The sequence below is a fragment of the Suricata suricatta genome, chromosome 17, assembly GCF_006229205.1.
Source record: "Suricata suricatta isolate VVHF042 chromosome 17, meerkat_22Aug2017_6uvM2_HiC, whole genome shotgun sequence".
NCBI lineage: Eukaryota > Metazoa > Chordata > Mammalia > Carnivora > Herpestidae > Suricata > Suricata suricatta.
The window spans coordinates 22574807-22591693 of NC_043716.1; the positions used below are offsets into that span (position 1 = coordinate 22574807).

The 16887-nt window shown below is 40.1% G+C and overlaps 1 protein-coding gene across 11 annotated transcripts in view; it reads left to right on the top strand.

The window, feature by feature from the left end:
- SYNRG (synergin gamma) overlaps window positions 1-16887 on the top strand; it is a 96398-nt gene that overhangs the window by 49648 nt on the left and 29863 nt on the right. For 7 of the 11 annotated variants that reach the window (XM_029929354.1, XM_029929356.1, XM_029929360.1 and 4 more), the window contains 4 exons: window positions 1253-1371; window positions 1574-1636; window positions 5519-6466; window positions 16105-16698. In XM_029929354.1, the coding sequence (XP_029785214.1) occupies window positions 1253-1371; window positions 1574-1636; window positions 5519-6466; window positions 16105-16698 (1724 nt within the window). The remainder of the gene's footprint in view (window positions 1-1252; window positions 1372-1573; window positions 1637-5518; window positions 6467-16104; window positions 16699-16887) is intronic. The other 4 variants (XM_029929358.1, XM_029929365.1, XM_029929364.1 and 1 more) reach the window with 2 other exon arrangements.

Genomic DNA, 16887 nt, shown 5'->3' on the forward strand with positions numbered 1-16887 from the left:
ACAAATTGGTTGTTCAACTTTGTGATTTTTTTCCTCAAATATTAATTGCTCTTATTTATATGTAGCATGCTGTCCAATGAGTTGGAGTTTAATTACTTATGAAGCTTTTAAAAAATCCACCTATAATGTATAGGCGGTGACCTGTTTGTCAAGATCAAATAAGTAGCAGCTATTTGGCAGCGATGTGAAATTCTAATATTTGATACACCGAGTCCTAAAGCACTGGACCCCCATTAGCATGCCTGTGCAAGAACTGGGTTTTTTACCTGCTTGTGGGCCCCTGATAAGCCGATTTAAATGCCTGTGGAAGGATTCTTGCTTCAGGGCAAAGAACTCAATAGAAATCCATTTCTATAACTTGTGTGTGATATTGAATGACACAAACTAGTGGGGGAAGGTAGTCATTCATATGTAAAGTTGTTCTTCCCGGGAGCTGCCTCGGTGTGATAAGAAAAAAAAAAAAAAAGGGCAGTGCTTTTATAGTGTGTGTTTAAGCCATCCAAGAATTACCCACACAGATACTACTCATTACAGTTTTTCCATCCAGCGAGAAATATGTCCACAAGCAAAAGTATCTCTATCTAATTTTGAAGTGATTGTTGTTTTGCTACAAAGATAGCTTCTGGAACCACTGATGTGATCCTTGTAAAAATGCAAATTGTATTAACTCCCCTGCTGCTTATCAGATGTGGAACTTCTGCCAGTAAGCAGTGCAGTAAGATCAAATAAGAACAATTTACATCTTGGCTTGAACAACATTTCATAAATAGATTTTTATCTTAACTATTCCACCTCTGCTTTCTGAGCCCATTTTAAAGAGCGATTTATACTAAGGTTTACATAATTTACTCTAAAATATTGGGTATACATATTTGGAAGAGTTTACTTTTCCAGTTTTATGGACCTTAAGTAAACATTCTAGGAGGATGTCATCCTATGAGAATCTATTTCCAGTCCCATTCCAATTGTTTTTGTGGCTTACAAAGATGATTATTAGATGGTCAGTGTGGGTCTGACCCATCTTGAAATAATGAAGAAAAGAATTATCAGATGGGAGGTGCTTCAATGTATCTTTTCAAGAAAAAGGATTTAAACCTCTGTGGCGAATATACATCGTTTCTAACTTTTAAGGCAGGGAGCCATGAATTTTAACCAGGTACCTATTTGCTATTTTAATTCTAAGCGTCTACTTGATGCTAAGGGAAGGACTCAGTGTTCTAGTCATTAAGAAATATTTCATTTTCCTTTTTAGTGCCCCTTCCTTGTTGATGCCCCTTCCTGGCACTAAAGCATCAGCTTCAACGGATAAGTATGCTGTGTTTAAAGGAATTGCAGCTGACAAATGCTGTGAAAATGTCATTCCCTTTGGAGGTAAAAACACGTTGCCAGTTCCTAAGCTTATGAATGTAACCTATGAATGTAAACCTTTTTAATGGTGGCATCTTATGAGAAATGTATAAAATGCTTACACCGCTTGTCAAGTATGTATGGTTAACCCAGTCTGCCTTTCTTATTTCCTTGAGTTTCAATCTCAAGTTTCCTATCCTTAATAGACTCTGTCTTTTCATCATAGAGCCTGGTGATAAATACAGTGCTTTCAGAGAACTTGAACAGACAGCAGAGGGCAAATCTTCAGGTAAGGTTTTGATTCCTTAAATGGATAAATTTCAATTTTTAAAAAATTTTTATTTATTCGTTTTAGGTAACCTCTCCACCTAACATGGGGCTCAACCTCATGAGCCCAAGATCAAGAGTCACACGCTCCTCTGACTTACCCAGCCAGGTGGCCCTCCATTTGTAATAAAAGATATTTTTGATGATTCTTTCAGGGACACCCCTGAACATGTCCTTATTACATCGTGTTGAGTGAGACCTTTGGCTTTGTGCCTCGGGAAATTACAGGGAAACAAAATGTGGTTCAGTTACTGGAAACTCTTTTCTAAAATTTAGGGCAAACCCCAAATTGAGGCAATTTCTTCTGATTCACGGGAAGCCTTCAGGCCCTGCTGGACTTGCGCGTCAAGTGGAGGGCGGTGACTGCTCTCAGGGATTTTGATGTTTAACAACAGCTGGCAGTGTTGGCAGTGCAGCAGTCTGTGGACTATGCGGAGTTTTGCAGCAACCAGTCTTTTTAAGGTTTTCAAATGTGGCTTTAATTTAATACAGTGAAATAAGTGGGATTTACAGAAGGGCGTAAAGAGAGTAGAAGGGAATATGGAATGATAGTTTGAAAGCCATGTGTGTGAAGACCGAAAGTTGTGTTTGTGGTTAAGTCCTAACCTCCTAACCGGATGTGTAGGTTTAGATAATCCGTAGGCCAAATCATGTCCTTCAAAGCTTAACTGTGCATGCTATGAAATTTGCATACTCTCATGAGGGTTTCTTCCTGGGGGCAGTGCCGTATTCTGCCTCTGTGTACTGCATGCTCAAATTTAGAACATCCTTTACTCGTTTGTTGTCACCCTTCTGACCAAGGGGATGGAGATGAGAGGAGATTGTAGGAAAGGTAATGTAAGAGTGAAAGTTCATGGAAAAAGTGTACTACTTAAATATCTCTAAAAAGGAAAATCCACCTGTCCTAAAAGTATTCATTCCCTGCAGCTCCTAGGTGGCAGGTCATGTTCTCACGGTTCATGGGATCAAGCCCCGAGTGGGCTCTCTGCACTGGTGGTGCACCTAGCCTGCTTGGAATTCTCTCTCCCCACCCCTACCGTCACCTCTTCCCTGCTCATGCAGGTGCTCTCTCTCGCTCTTTCTCAAAACTAAATAAATAAAACACTTAAAAAAAATAAAAATATTCAATCCCTTAGAGCTGTTAGGTCCTAGAAGTGTTTCCTTTTGTTTCATTCAAACCTTTAGGATGTAATAATTTTGTTCCTCAGTGCCTATATTATGTACCAGGAGGACAGAGAGAAGCCCTAGAAGGAACTTCTGGCTTGTTAATTAGTCTTTGACTCCTAATAGTGCTTATTGTCACCTCTTGGAACAAGGTGAGTGTGGAGCCAACAGCGTGGCTGACTGTCAGAGTTCCTTGTGTAGTGTGGTGTTAATGAGCACATCATAGGTATGCTATTCCTGGGAAAGACAGCGGTGGCGGCGTCACAGTGGAGGCAGTACCTTAGTGCTGTTTGTATAGTTCTTTAGTAACAGAAACCCGATAGTTGCTGCCATTTTTGTTGGTTTGCTTTCATTCCTGCCCTAATGTTAAGGCCTTCCAGGTAGAGGTGCCAACTTTTTGTTCAGATTAAGAGAATATATTTTATTTTATTCTCATTAAAAATACATCAGCCTGAATGCATCAAGTATGTTCCTGTCTTTGAATTTACAAAAAATCATATAGTATTGTGTGTAGAGCTGTGGTTTTCATAGGTTACTAAGTGACAGAGCTTAATGATATATCCTTCTTTTTCCTACCCCTACAGTTTAAACCAGAAATTTCAGGAGAGGAGGAAAATGTTCTTATGGAGAAGTGATACTTCTTACTGAAGTTTTAGCAAAAAGTGCCCTCTTTTGAAATGTTTTTAGGACCTAAAAAGGGACAAGTAGAGAGGAGAACTTATGAGAATTCAGAAGGATTCAGAGGATTAATGTACCCTCTGATAGGCAAGCTTCTGATGACTGCAACTAGTTTATTTGCCTCCCAGTTCACTTTGTTTTTGAATTCATAAACCTACCCATTTTTATTTCTTTTTAACCCTTTCACCCAGCTTGCATTTCTAATGGAAACGTTTACAATTCCTCAGTAAGTTTAGTTTGCTGTGGTGATTTCTTTTTAAAAATAACAAAACAAAACTTGTCAATTTCACAGATATCTCAAAGTAGAACATCAAAAATTTAGACTCTGACAAAATCGGCTGCTTATGACATTTTAATTTAGGAAAATGATACAAATATTATCAGTGATATACTTACCTAAAACATAGGGTGATGTCTTTTTTAAAGTTTTACATCTGCTTCTCCTGTCAATTTGTGAAATTGACTTTAGTCTTATCTTAAATACATAAAATACAGAAATTATGAATGCTCTTCCTCTCTTTCTAAAATTTCCCTATAATATTAAATAGATTTCTCTGTGTTAACGAGTTATGCTAGTGAATTAAGTATCGCAAATTAAGAGGAAAAATCAGCTTCCATTGTTTTCCATGCTTTTTCTTAAAGTATGTATCGTGTTATAAGCACTATGTATTTAAAGCCTATTTTATTATAATGACAGTTTCAAGAATTTTGGTTTGAAATATACTTTTATGGCTCATATGTTTCTATATCTCATTTTTAGGGACAATAGAATTTGAAAAATGGATGCAGAATTAAAGCCTGTGTTTTAGTTTGTAACTTTCCAAAAATAGCATTAATATTTTTAAATAATAAGTGATGTTGGTATAGCTGTATTTATATTGGTTTGTCTCTGATTTTCATGACTTGGTAAAGCCTAGTAGATTTTATGGAAGACCTTCAGACACCATTAGAAAAACTGAGATCATCTGTGCCCTAATCTCATACTTATGAGTGATAGCATCACTCTCATAATAAAGAAAAGAAACTCTATTTAGAGTCATGGGTCCAGATTTTTATCAATATCTTAACAGAGTCTATTTAATTGTTTATTAGAAATACATTAGTACTTTATTTTCTCTAAAAAAATAACAAAAAAATTTCAGTAACTCCTTTCTCAGAGTAGCACAATATAAACTAAAGCTTAAATCCTGTCCCTTGAAATTTTTAATAATGGAGTTGGTATTCATTCAGATCCTTTTGAATTTTAATAAATAAGAATAAATGTTCGTTGGTACAGTGAGATGGCTGATTTTAAGTTAAGCCCAAGTGCTCACAGATTTTTTTTTCCCATGAGATTCGGCTTATTTGTTGTATAGAGAAGCCACTTTAAAATGTATCCTTAGCTGGAATGAATGCTTTGCATTTTCCATCAAGGTACCTTCAAGTGAACACCTCCACATACTTGAGCAAGACCACCTAATAGCTAACAGTATGCTTGAAGTACCTAGCTGAGCAAGGTGTTTCATATCCTAACTATTAGATGCAGGATTTTTCATAAGACTGCATTGGTACCTGTGATACTTTTTTCCTGATTGATGACCATGTGAAACATTTTATCTTTAAAGGATCATCATTTTAATGTGTCTCCCTTCCGGAACCTCCAGCACCCATTTCTTCTCTTGTGTGCTTGCTGGCTGGCTATAGTGAGAAGTCCTGAGTGCAGTGCTTTTGGCCCCTGAAGGGTCTGGCACTAGGAGACGTAACCCACTAAAATGAGCAAATGACACTGACGTGGTTAGGTGCTCTCGGTTTGATTTCTGCTTACTTCGGTATCACTAGCCTTTGGTGTGGAAACAAGTGTAGTGTCCAAAAAGCGGTTTTAGTAGCATGTCAGCTTTGGTTAAATAACATCAAGGCAGCGAGGGGCAAGTCCCTAAAAGTCTGCTTGCAATTTAACATGCTGTGCATTGTGTGGTGTTCAGCTCAGCATTCTTATTTATTTGGCTGTGTTTTTCTCTTTTAGGAGAAAACTTTGCAGAATTCAGATCTGCGAGCACTGATGACGGTTTCACCGATTTTAAAACTGCCGATAGTCTATCACCACTAGAGCCACCAACAAAAGACCAAACTTTCCCAGCAGCCTTCCCCTCAGGAGCTGTACAACAAAAACAACAAACACAAGTGAAAAATCCTCTGAACTTAGCAGACCTAGACATGTTCTCCTCAGTTAACTGCAGCAGCGACAAACCGTTGTCTTTCTCAGCTGCTTTTAGTGCACCCAAATCTGCTTCCACACGACCACAGCCAACGGGATCCGCTGTACCTACGGCAACACTGGCATCAACTAAGATGTCTAGTTTGGCTGATGATTTTGGAGAATTCAACCTTTTTGGGGAATATTCTAGTCCGGCATCTGTTGGGGAACAGGATGACTTTGCAGATTTTATGGCTTTCACAAATAGCTCTGTTTCATCTGAGCAAAAGGCAGATGACAAATATGATGCCCTTAAAGAGGAAGCCAGTCCTGCTCCTCTAAGCGGCAGCTCCAGCAGCACAGTGAAGAGTGGACAGAACTCTGCTGCCGCATCTACCAAATACGATGTCTTCAAACAACTTTCTCTGGAAGGATCTGGACTGGGTATTGAAGAACTGAAAGATAACACCCCTTCAGGAAAAAGTGATGATGATTTTGCTGACTTCCACTCCAGTAAATTTTCTTCCATGAACTCAGACAAATCCCTGGGTGAGAAATCAGTGGCTTTCAGACACACCAAAGAGGACTCTGCCTCAGTGAAGTCTTTGGATCTCCCGTCCATCGGTGGCAGCAGTGTTGGCAAGGAGGACTCTGAAGATGCACTCTCTGTTCAGTTTGACATGAAACTGGCGGATGTGGGAGGAGATCTTAAGCATGTCATGTCTGATAGCTCTTTGGATTTACCAACAGTTAGTGGCCAGCATCCTCCTGCTGCAGGTGAGGAATTGGTGAGACTGCTCTGGTGATGGTGATGTAGATTTCAATGATGGTCCGGTGGGTGTTGATTTATAGTAGGGTGAGGCTCTGGCTCTTAACCTTAATGGATTTCTAATAACCTCTTCATTGCCAGTCTCATTGAAGCAGTGTTAAATTCGATTCTGTGGGTACTTGGACATATGGATCCCACAAACACTCTGGAACTTAGACTGGATAGCTAAAATGTTTTTATTTTTGAAATCTCACACCAACTTGGTGTTAGAGGCACATAAAAATCCACTGCTAAATGAACCCTACATCACCAGGAATTTTATAAAGACTTTTGCAGTGCACAGTACTTTTTCTCCATTTCTGTGAGTGAGGTCAGTGTTTTCCTGTCCTTTTCTCTTCTCTTGGGTCTGTTTGGCAGCTGCCGATATAGTATTCTGTTTGGCTGACAGAACTGATTCTCCTTAGGCCAAGTCTTAGTAAAAATTAGCCTAGCCAGTCATACTGCAGTTTGCCACATCCCCACAAGAGAGGAGGGAAAGAGCTGGATGTGGACGTCCTGTGTGCGGGGGTCTGGCAAGGAGGAGGGCATGAGTCGTGCGGTAATGGAGTTCAGGTAGGGGTTTCAGCGTCAACTCTATTACTGAACGTATTGAATTGTAACACATTTGTAGATGGTAGAATAGGGTAGCTGCTCACTTTCTAAAATGTTCGAAAACATCCTAAAAGGGAGCTCTCTTTAAATTCTGTATGGATTTACATGTAGCAGTTTATTCTCTAGTCCAACTTCCTGTCATAAAATCTAAATTCCCAAGTGTCCTCATTTTTATTTTGTTTTGTTATTTGGTATGTTATATAAAAAGATAAACCCATTTTGTGGCCTTTAATAATGAGAACTATCTCAGTATTACTGTCTTATTCTAGAAGCGTATTATGCATAGGAAGGGTTTGTTGTTTTCGTAACTAGAGAGGGACCTGTAAGACGCTTCCAAGTTTACAGATTCCAGCAGAAATGTTAAAGCGTATTATGGCTTTCGCATATGTCACGTTGGTAAGTCAGAAAACAAAATCGCACCCATCCTTTGGCTCTTGAAGGGTTGGCGGTATCCTTAACCGTGCTGAGCCGAGACCAGGTGCCCAGGGAGCACGCGCGTCTCCCCCGGCGGCTTGCTGAGCCTTGTCCAGGGCAGTGGGCTGTCTGCGGGGCTCTTTGCGCTCCTGACTGTCGACTTCCTTGTTTTGTACTTTTCCTCAGATGTTTTCCTTTTTTAAAAAAATTTTTTAATTTTTGCTGCTCTTTGTTTGATAGAGTGATTTTGTTTCTCTTTTTTGTGCAAGCTGCTTGAGCCACTGTGGTTGGTGGCAGAGTCCTCTGTTTTTTTGAATAATATTTGATTTTTATTTAAAAATCTCATAACATGTATACTAGCCTTCTGGTCTCTCAAGTTACTAGTTAGAAGCTATTTTTCTGAAAGTGAATCTATATTCTTTCATAGTGCCAAGCTAGATGTCTTTGTGAGATGAGTCTAATTAGGTTTGGGATGCCATTCTTTTTCCTTCTTTTAAAAGTTTTCCATTTTATTTGGGGAAGGGAGGTTTTTAGACTGAGCTTGTTCTGATTGACCTGTTAAAATAACCTTCTGTGCACATGTTCTTTTATGTATGTTTGGAACATTCCCAGCTTGGAACCTGTAATGTGCAAGCCAAGTCTCTTCCGTTTGAGGATATCCTTAAAAGCAGATTGTTTCCTCTTTTTGATCTGTAAACCTCCTGTCAGAAAGAGCAGTATCCCCTTAGAGCGGTTGTTACAAGGGGTTGATGTCTGACCAGTGAGCTATAGTGTTGTTGGGCAAAACTGCTGCATAAATGTATCGTGGAAGGGAAATGGCAGGGACGTCTTCAATGCGGTTTGGTTCTACTTTATCCTCATATCGACTGCAGTATCTCATGCTCTCTTAGTCTGAGGGTTAAAGGTACTTCTCGTTGGAGAAATAAAAAGTGAGCTGATGAAAAGAGAATAAAACCTAGTAGACTGCTATCTCTGAACCTTAGTGTTGTTGAGAAACCCTAACTTAACTCTGAAGGGGATACTGTCTCTTTTAACTCTTGCCATAATCTTTGTATGGAAGGTAGATAATACTAATAATAACATTGCCTGATTTCTCTGCGTATTATTACATTTAACCCTTTGAGCCCTTGCTGCATATAATTTCAACTAGGCTGCTTTATCCCCGCCACTAAATTTAATCTCTCTGGCACCGAAGCATCTTGATGCGCAGTCATTACAATCATTTGGTTTTGGTGGCAGCAAGCGCTTTCCCTCCTTTGTGACACTCAAAGGGTTAGCGAGACTTCTGTAGCTCCCTACCTACCTGTAAAGTAGCTCTTCTTTGAAAATCGTTGTATTTTAATCAGCGCCTTATTATCAGTATTTTTTTTTCTTTTTGGCTGCTTTTCTGATGTCTTTTTTTCAATTTAGACATTTTCTGTGTGAATGTGCCTTTTCGAACTTGCTTTGGTATATTCCTCTGCAAATACTGATCTGCATGCTTATCCTGATGACTTCTTTTCCAACTCTTCTGTACTACTCTCTTTTGTGATCTGTAAGTCCTATGTTAATAAATTATTCTTTGGCATATTTTGAAAGTGTGGGGATGTGTGTAATTTGTACTTTTTCAGGGTTAGACCAAAGAAATGCCTGGTCCATATCAAGTGTAAAGCACCTCCTGTGATTAGGGGGTTTTCCCTTTTGTCTCTTCAAATACCTTTCTCCTAAGAAATTATTGGTTTAGCCTTTTCCCCTTATAATCCCACTGATACAAGTTTTTGACATGGCACTGGGTTAAAATGTTTAAAAACTAAGTGTAAACCTTCCCCTATGTAATAGAGAAAATTACTCCTTTCTTCTAGTGAGAAAATGGGAGTCAGTTTTACTGCTTAGTAAGCCTCACAGAGCGCACCTCCGTGAGGAGTTACACTGTGAAGAGAGGGGGCAGGTGAGGGGCAGACCTGCCAGTCGAGTGTTGGGGACAGGGATACACCTGTTAGTAACTAGATGTCTGTAAATGTGATTTAAAATAAATCATGAAATGGTGTTGGGATGGACTTCTGAGCACAGTACGTGCAAACTGAATTTAATCTGTGTGAGGCAGAGTGTTCGGTGTCAATGCCAGGAAGTCTTCAGGACAGAACTCAGTGTGGGTCTGAAATCGGTGCTCGCCCTCTACTTGTAGAGCACGTTTTCCTTCCAACCTCAGAATGTATATAGAGCTCACAGTCCATAAAGCAAGTTCTCAAAATGATTTTAGGATGTCCTCAAAGTAAGCTTTAAACAACTTTCATTGTTAAGAAAATAATTCTAGAAAGACACACAAAAGTTAGCAGTAAGAGAAGGCTAAGTTTGGAAAATATTTTTTTCTTAGAATATATTAAGAGCAGAAAACCTTGGGAATACTATTGTTTTTTAGATGAGAAACCCAAGACCAATTTGGGTTGTTTCCATGGTTTGTATTTTTTTCTTATATTTTGAAATTTTAGTTCTTTTTTAAAAATTTGGGGCAGAGGAAATTAAACCATTGCAAATGAGGATTTTGAAGAGGATTCCAGAGAAATCACTTATACTGCAGTAGGCCATTTGAGAAAGAAAAAAGTTGCATGTTGGGGGTTAGATTAATTCAAAGAGGGGCGCCTGGGTGGCTCAGTCAGTTAAATGTCTGACTTCAGCTCAGGTCATGATCTCACAGTTCATGAGTTTGAGCTCTGCATCTAGCTCTATGCTGACACCTCCGAGCCTGGAGCCTGTTTTAGATTCTGTGTCTCCTCCTCTCTCTGCCCCTCCCCTGCTCGCTTGCTCTCTCAAAAATAAATAAACATCTTTAAAAGATTTTTGAAGTAACATTTACATTAATTCAAAGAAAAGCAGAGTCTGCCATTCAAACTACTGTGTTTTCCAGAAATTACTGCTTTAGAAAGTTGGATAATACTTGGTTTCAGAAACCTTGTGTAAAATGTTTTATTTATAATGTATGCTGCTAACTAATTTGGAAGAAAGAGATCTTAGTGTAGCCTCCATCTAGTAATAGTACCAACTGCCCTTTATTTAGAATTTTCTAGTGCGATGTATAAGGCCAATCTTGCGGTGGCTTTGGCTAAGAAATTCCTTTGTCAATGGAATTATCTAATTCTAAATTGGTCCATCTGGGACTGCTTTATTTTGTCCTTTCTGCATTTATCTGAGCAGGCTGAGCTGTGTGTAAAACATAATCACATCCATAAACTGAGCAGTTAATGTTTCCAGAGTAACATTACTTTTTAGGGAGGAAGTCTTAATAATATGGTAATATAAACTTGCAACAAAGACTTGAAGAACTCTGTGCTGTAGGTTCAAGCAAGCAAACAAATACTGTTCTGTTTACTCCTGTGCCAAGTAAAGTAATACAGTTAGTGCTGATGTCAGACATCAGTGCCTGAACAGTTGTACAGGTGTGTATTCTATATTCACTCTGTTGTTCACCTTAAAATCTTTGTAGATTTTTTAAAGTAGCAAATGAACAAGAAGGGGATGCTGGCAGTATCGAAGAAGCTGGGCTAAATCCTAAAATAACTCAAAGAAGCAAATTATTTTTCTTTATTTAGTTTTAGTCTTTTTTATTATTTTTTTAATGTTTATTTTTGAGAGAGAGACAGAGCATGAAGGGGGGAGGGGCAGAGAGAGAGACACACACACAGAATCTGAAGCAGGCTCCAGGCTCTGAGCTAGCTGTCAGCACAGAGCCTGACACGGGGCTCAAACCCACAAGCTGTGAGATCATGACCTGAGTGGAAGTTGGACACTTAACCAACTGAGCCACCCAGGCACCCCCATTTTTCCTAAAAAAAAAAAAAAAAAAAAGTTTGAGAAAGAGAGTGTACAAGTGGGAGAGGACAGAACGAGAATCTCAGGCAGGCTCTGCACTGTCAGCGCAGAGCCCAATGTGGGGCTCAGACTCATGAACTGGGAGATCATGACCTGAGTTGAAGTTGGACGCTTAACCACTGAGCAACCCAGGTGCTCCAGAATCGAACTCTGTTGGGTTTTTTTACATTTTTTTTATTTTTGAGAGACGGAGACAGCATGAGCAGGGGAGGGTCAGAGAGAGAGGGACACACAGAATCCAAAGCAGGCTCCAGGCTCTGAGCTAGTTGTCAGCACAGAGCCCGATGTGGGGCTCGAACCCACGAGCCGTGAGATCGTGACCCAAGCTGAAGCTGTATGCGCAACTGTCTGAACCACCCAGGTGCCCCTCCAATTCTGTTTAAAGAGCTGCTTTGTTTTCCCATCAATCTTGATAAGTTGCTTTGGAAAACTTGTCTGATGGCTTTGACAGCGTAATAAGATCATGTGCATAGGAGGGTCTTCTGGGTGTGGCTCTTTCCTTTGCCATCCCTTGGCCTTGGGGCCAAAAGGCCCCCAATGTAATTGCCATCTTCTGTGCTCATCTGGTGATATTTTTAATGGTGGCCATGCAGTCCTACTGTACATGCAGTTGATCCTTGAACAACATGAGGGTTAGGAGCACTGACCCTAGTGTAGTCCAAAATCCACACACAACTTTAGACTAATAGCCTACCATTGAGCAGGAGCCTTACTGATAAATATAAAGCTGATTAACACATGTATTGTACTATATATTGTATTCCAATAAAGTAAGCTAGCAAAAAGGAAGTGTTACTAAGAAAATCACCAAGGAAGAGAAAATAGATTTACAGTGCTAAACTGTATTTATTTGTAAAGATCCAGGTATGAGTAGACCTGTGCAGTTCATGTGTTGTTCAAGGGTCAGCTGTTGTCCTGTCCATTCCTTGGCCTTCTAGCCGCCTCTGACTTACCATACCCACAGACTAACTGCTTTTCTTTATTGAACTTAAAGCACTGACACAAGGACCTGAAGGTGCTTACAGAAAGCATGGTTATCATTTCAACCCCAGATGTATATGAGTCAGTACAAATGAAGAATGGGAGGTGTCTATGCAAATTAGAAAACACTAGAAGGCAGCAGCCTTTTGTAGCCTGTACTTAACACTGTGATCACTTTCCTCTTTTCTTCAATAACTCTCAGAGTGTTTGAGACTTACAGGACACAGCCCAAGGTTTATAGTTAATAGAGAATGTAAAGGTAGAATAGGGCCAGGGGTAGAAAGACGTTGGAATGTATACCTATTTCACGGTTTGCTTTGGTAAGTGAAGTTTGGATTGAATCAGTATTGGAAATTAAAAGATATTTCTTCCTCAATCCAGTGCACATTTTTGTTGCTACATAAAACACTGGAGAATAGTGGACTTCACACATACATCCTTTCTTCTTTTTCTGAACCCCTGCTCAAAAGCCAGTAACACAGTCACCTGGGTGTATGCTTACAGCTTTAGAAAACTTCCACGGGAATTGGTATGGCCTTTGTGTCTTGTGGCAGCTCACGTTCTTTGTTCCAAGAAATACCTTGTTTTTGTGTTCAACATCCATTCAGAAGGGATTTGAATAGAGGTTACGGAAAAGACTGATAGGGTTACTTGCCAGCATAAGCAAGAAATCCGTGTCTTGATTTGAGATCCAGGATGGAGAGGAGCTCGCACAGTTTATTCCTTTGGCTTTGGTAATAGTACATTCCTGGTTGCAAACAAGTGTCTGTATTACAGCCCGCAATGTGGCCTATTATCTGTGTGCAATTGCAGTTCGACCTGGCACAGCCTAAGAGTTCTGTAGAATTGGAGAGGCAGTAGTAATTCTCGTTTCGTTTTATTGCAGCCATTCTGTTTTCTTTTTCCTTTTTCTCTTGCAATTTTCAGAATTCAACTATCGAATGGAAGACCCACCTACAGAAACTTAAGTGATTACAAAATGTGGGTTATTCCGTATCATTTTTATAGATGGGGCTTCCATCACTTACATTGTAGGTCTCACAGAACTTTAATATTTTGCAGACCATCGTACAATAACACATGGAATTTGCTTAGAAAATGTAAAACTGTTAACATGGGCAATAAGAAATTTTCTTGGCTTAACCTACCCTCAGTGAATTGATTCACCACATTTTTCTTAGAAAATGGTTTACTAATATTCACTGTCCAAGGAAATACTACTCAGTTTTAATATTATTTATAAATACTAAAATATAGGAATACCATGTTCTCATATTCCTTATGTAATTTAGCTTTAGTATTTTTTTATGTGTTCAAATGAATTGCACTTCACTAAATATTTTTTACATAGTAACAGCCAACAAATAAGCAAAAGTAAAATTATAAAATTAGCTTCGAGGCTGGATTTGGGTATATCTTTTATATTTACGCTCCTTTTTTTATTATAAAATAATTCATTTTTTTAAAATCCTTCATTTGGTCATTTCTGTGAGTTGCTCCAAGAGGTAAAATGTTATGCCTCTCTCATTTTTAATAAAGATACGATTTGGTGAAGACTGTAGTATTATGAAAATATTTAAAAGCTCTCAACTAAGGTAATGCCTTATTGCTTGAATGACTTTTACCTCATTATATTGCAACCATTTTTGGTTGTTTTTCTTCCCCCACCCTTGTTTTTTCCACCCTTGTTTTTACATCCTTGTGCATGATTGCACAAAAGGATCTTTTTATTACCGTAGCAGCTGGGTTGTGGTTTTCAAACTAGAGCCTAACTTTCTAATGAATTGACTTTTGGTCTTTGGGAAAGTTGCTACCCCTTTAGGAGATGAGATTCCTGGAGCAGTTCATAATATAGCTTCCCCCACATGGTAGGGTCTAATAATAAAAATATCCATATGGTGAGACATTTTTCTGAACACACCCCTTGAAGACCACTCTAGAGTGTCACTGTGCCTGCCTCCTGATCGAAGATCCCCTCATTGGAGTTAGGGCCCCTTCTGATCCCTTTAAGTAGTGGTGGCTGGGGGCCAGGGGACAGAACGCTACAGCCAGAGATTAAGAAAAGCATTTTGTCTGAAGCCTTGTTTTATTCTTTCTAAACTGTACAGTTTTCACCTAAATCCTTGTTTCCCTCTTGTTTAATAAGCCACATTAGAAAGGGTACCATTTGCTCCATAGAGGTTTAAAATAAACTGTTCTATGAAATCTGGCACCCGCCTTGCATGTAATTAGGGTTTTCCACTTCTATTATTCATTTAGTACCGTTTTCCTACTTGAGTTTAAAGAGAGAGAGGTTTGGTGTATGCTGTCAGAGCCATGGACATGGCGGGAGCCCTTTAACCCTCCAAGGAAGAAAGAAAATTACTGAACGTCGTCTACCTATAGACTTAGTTCGGAAAACCTGGATCAGCGAACTCACGCTTGTGGTTGTCCGAGAGGGGGGTCTGCATTCGGCCCCGCAGCCTCCCTCGCACACAGCCGCCGGGATGACACTCAGCCCGCCCGCCAGGCTGCATAGACCGCGCTGCTGAAACTGGGGCGCGCCACACAAGCAGCTTGCGGCCTCAGCTGGCTGTGCTTTTTGAAAATGGGCAAGAAACTGTCCCTCATCAGACCATTAAAGTGATGAGTTGGCTTTCATTTTCACTCTGGGATAATTCCACCGCAGGCCCTAAACAGCACCTGAATGTCACACGCAGGCCGGTGGCCACTGCGCTGCACAGATGCCGCTGTCACGTGTTGCTCTCCGGGCACCGAGCAGGCCCTTCACCCGCATTCTTGGGGAGTCGACACAGCACAGGCCCTTCCGTGAGCAAGCCAAGGTTAAGAAACATTCGATAGCTTGCCCGGTGTCACACGCGTAGGAGTCGCTAGGAGTTGAGCCCTGATCCCTCTAAATCAAAAAACCTGCTTGCTTTCTAGTGTTTTACGCTACTCCTCAGGTTATTTAAACATATATGAAGAATGCTTTGTAAAATGAGGCTTCTGCCCCAGCATTTCCTTTTTTTTCTTCTTTCTTTTCTTTTTTCTTTTTTATAAAATGAGGGGCTGATACATAGTTGAAGGAGAAACAGGAGCCCACCAGGACCCAGACCTTCGGTTCTGTGTTTTGGAGGCTAAAGTAGATTAGGCTGATTTTTCTTTCCTCATACGCCATCAGGGCAGTATGACGTCCGTACAGACCAAAATAACAACTGGGTAAGTAACTACTTAATTAAAATCTTCTGTTTGCCCTTGCGGGACAGAGACTCCTAAGGATGGATTAAAAGTTAGGCGACATTACTTGCTCTTTACTTTTAAGAAGTTGTCAGTTTCTGACTAGTTTGTCATGTACATTTTGTCCGTCCATGTGTTAAAGGAACATTTCCCAACCAAGTTGGGATGAAAGGCACCAGTTGTAGGCAGGGGGTCTTGTAAGTACATCTTAAAGCTTCTAAGTGAACAGTTCATTAAATAACCCTGATCATGTCATATGTTGGTAGATGATACTCCTGTCTTTCTATAGTAATCTTTATATGCAAAGAAAATAACTTTGTAACTAAATATAAATGCCAAATGAAAGCTAATGTGGGTTTTTAAAGATCAGATTTTACAGCCCAATTCCTTTAATTTTAGTACAGGCTCTAAATTTAGTTAACTCCAACATAGCATAAAATTAATCAAATACACTAGACATTTTGCTTCTCCAGAGTTTAGGGCATTTTGCCTAAATCATGAGCTTGCCTCTAATTGTGGGGTCTTATTTCCCTTTCAGATATAGAGGACTTAAAATATGCTGCTTTCGGAACCTACAGTAGCAATTTTGCAGTGAGCACACTTACAAGCTATGACTGGGCAGACAGGGATGATGCGTCTCAGGGCAGAAAACTCTCTCCATTTGTCCTCTCAGCAGGAAGCGGGTCCTCCTCAGCTGCCTCGGTTCTTCAAAAGAAAGAGACTTCATTCGGCAGCTCCGAAAACATCACCGTGACCTCTCTCTCCAGGCTAACGACCTTCGCAGGTGAAGATGCTCTTCCGGAGGCCGCCTTCCTGGCTTTTGCCGGCTTTAAAGATGCGACTCCTCAGACCAGTGAGCAAAAGGAATATGAAAGTGGGGACTATAAAGCCTTCACGAGGCAGGACTTGCCTCTGGCCGAGCGGAGCCCGGAGGCCACCTGTCCAAGCCCAGCCTCCAGCGGCACTTCTCACGACACCCCCAAAGAATGTGCAGACGACTTTGGAGAGTTTCAAAGTGAAAAGCCCAAAATCAGCAAATTTGACTTTTTGGTGGCCAATTCACAAAGCAAAATGAAATCCAGTGAAGAAATGATCAAAAGCGAGCTGGCGACCTTTGACCTCTCTGTTCAAGGTGAGTGGCTGTCAATGTCGATTGTACTGTAGTGCTTTCTTCCGCTGAGGTATTAGAAAGTCGGTCTCTGGTTTAGCGGGAAATGTATTTGCAGCCTCTGAAATCAGGGTCTGTTATAGGTGGCTATAAAAAAAACGGTTTGCAGCTAAACTGAAGTCAAGCCAGTATTCCTCAGATAATTGCTTTTTG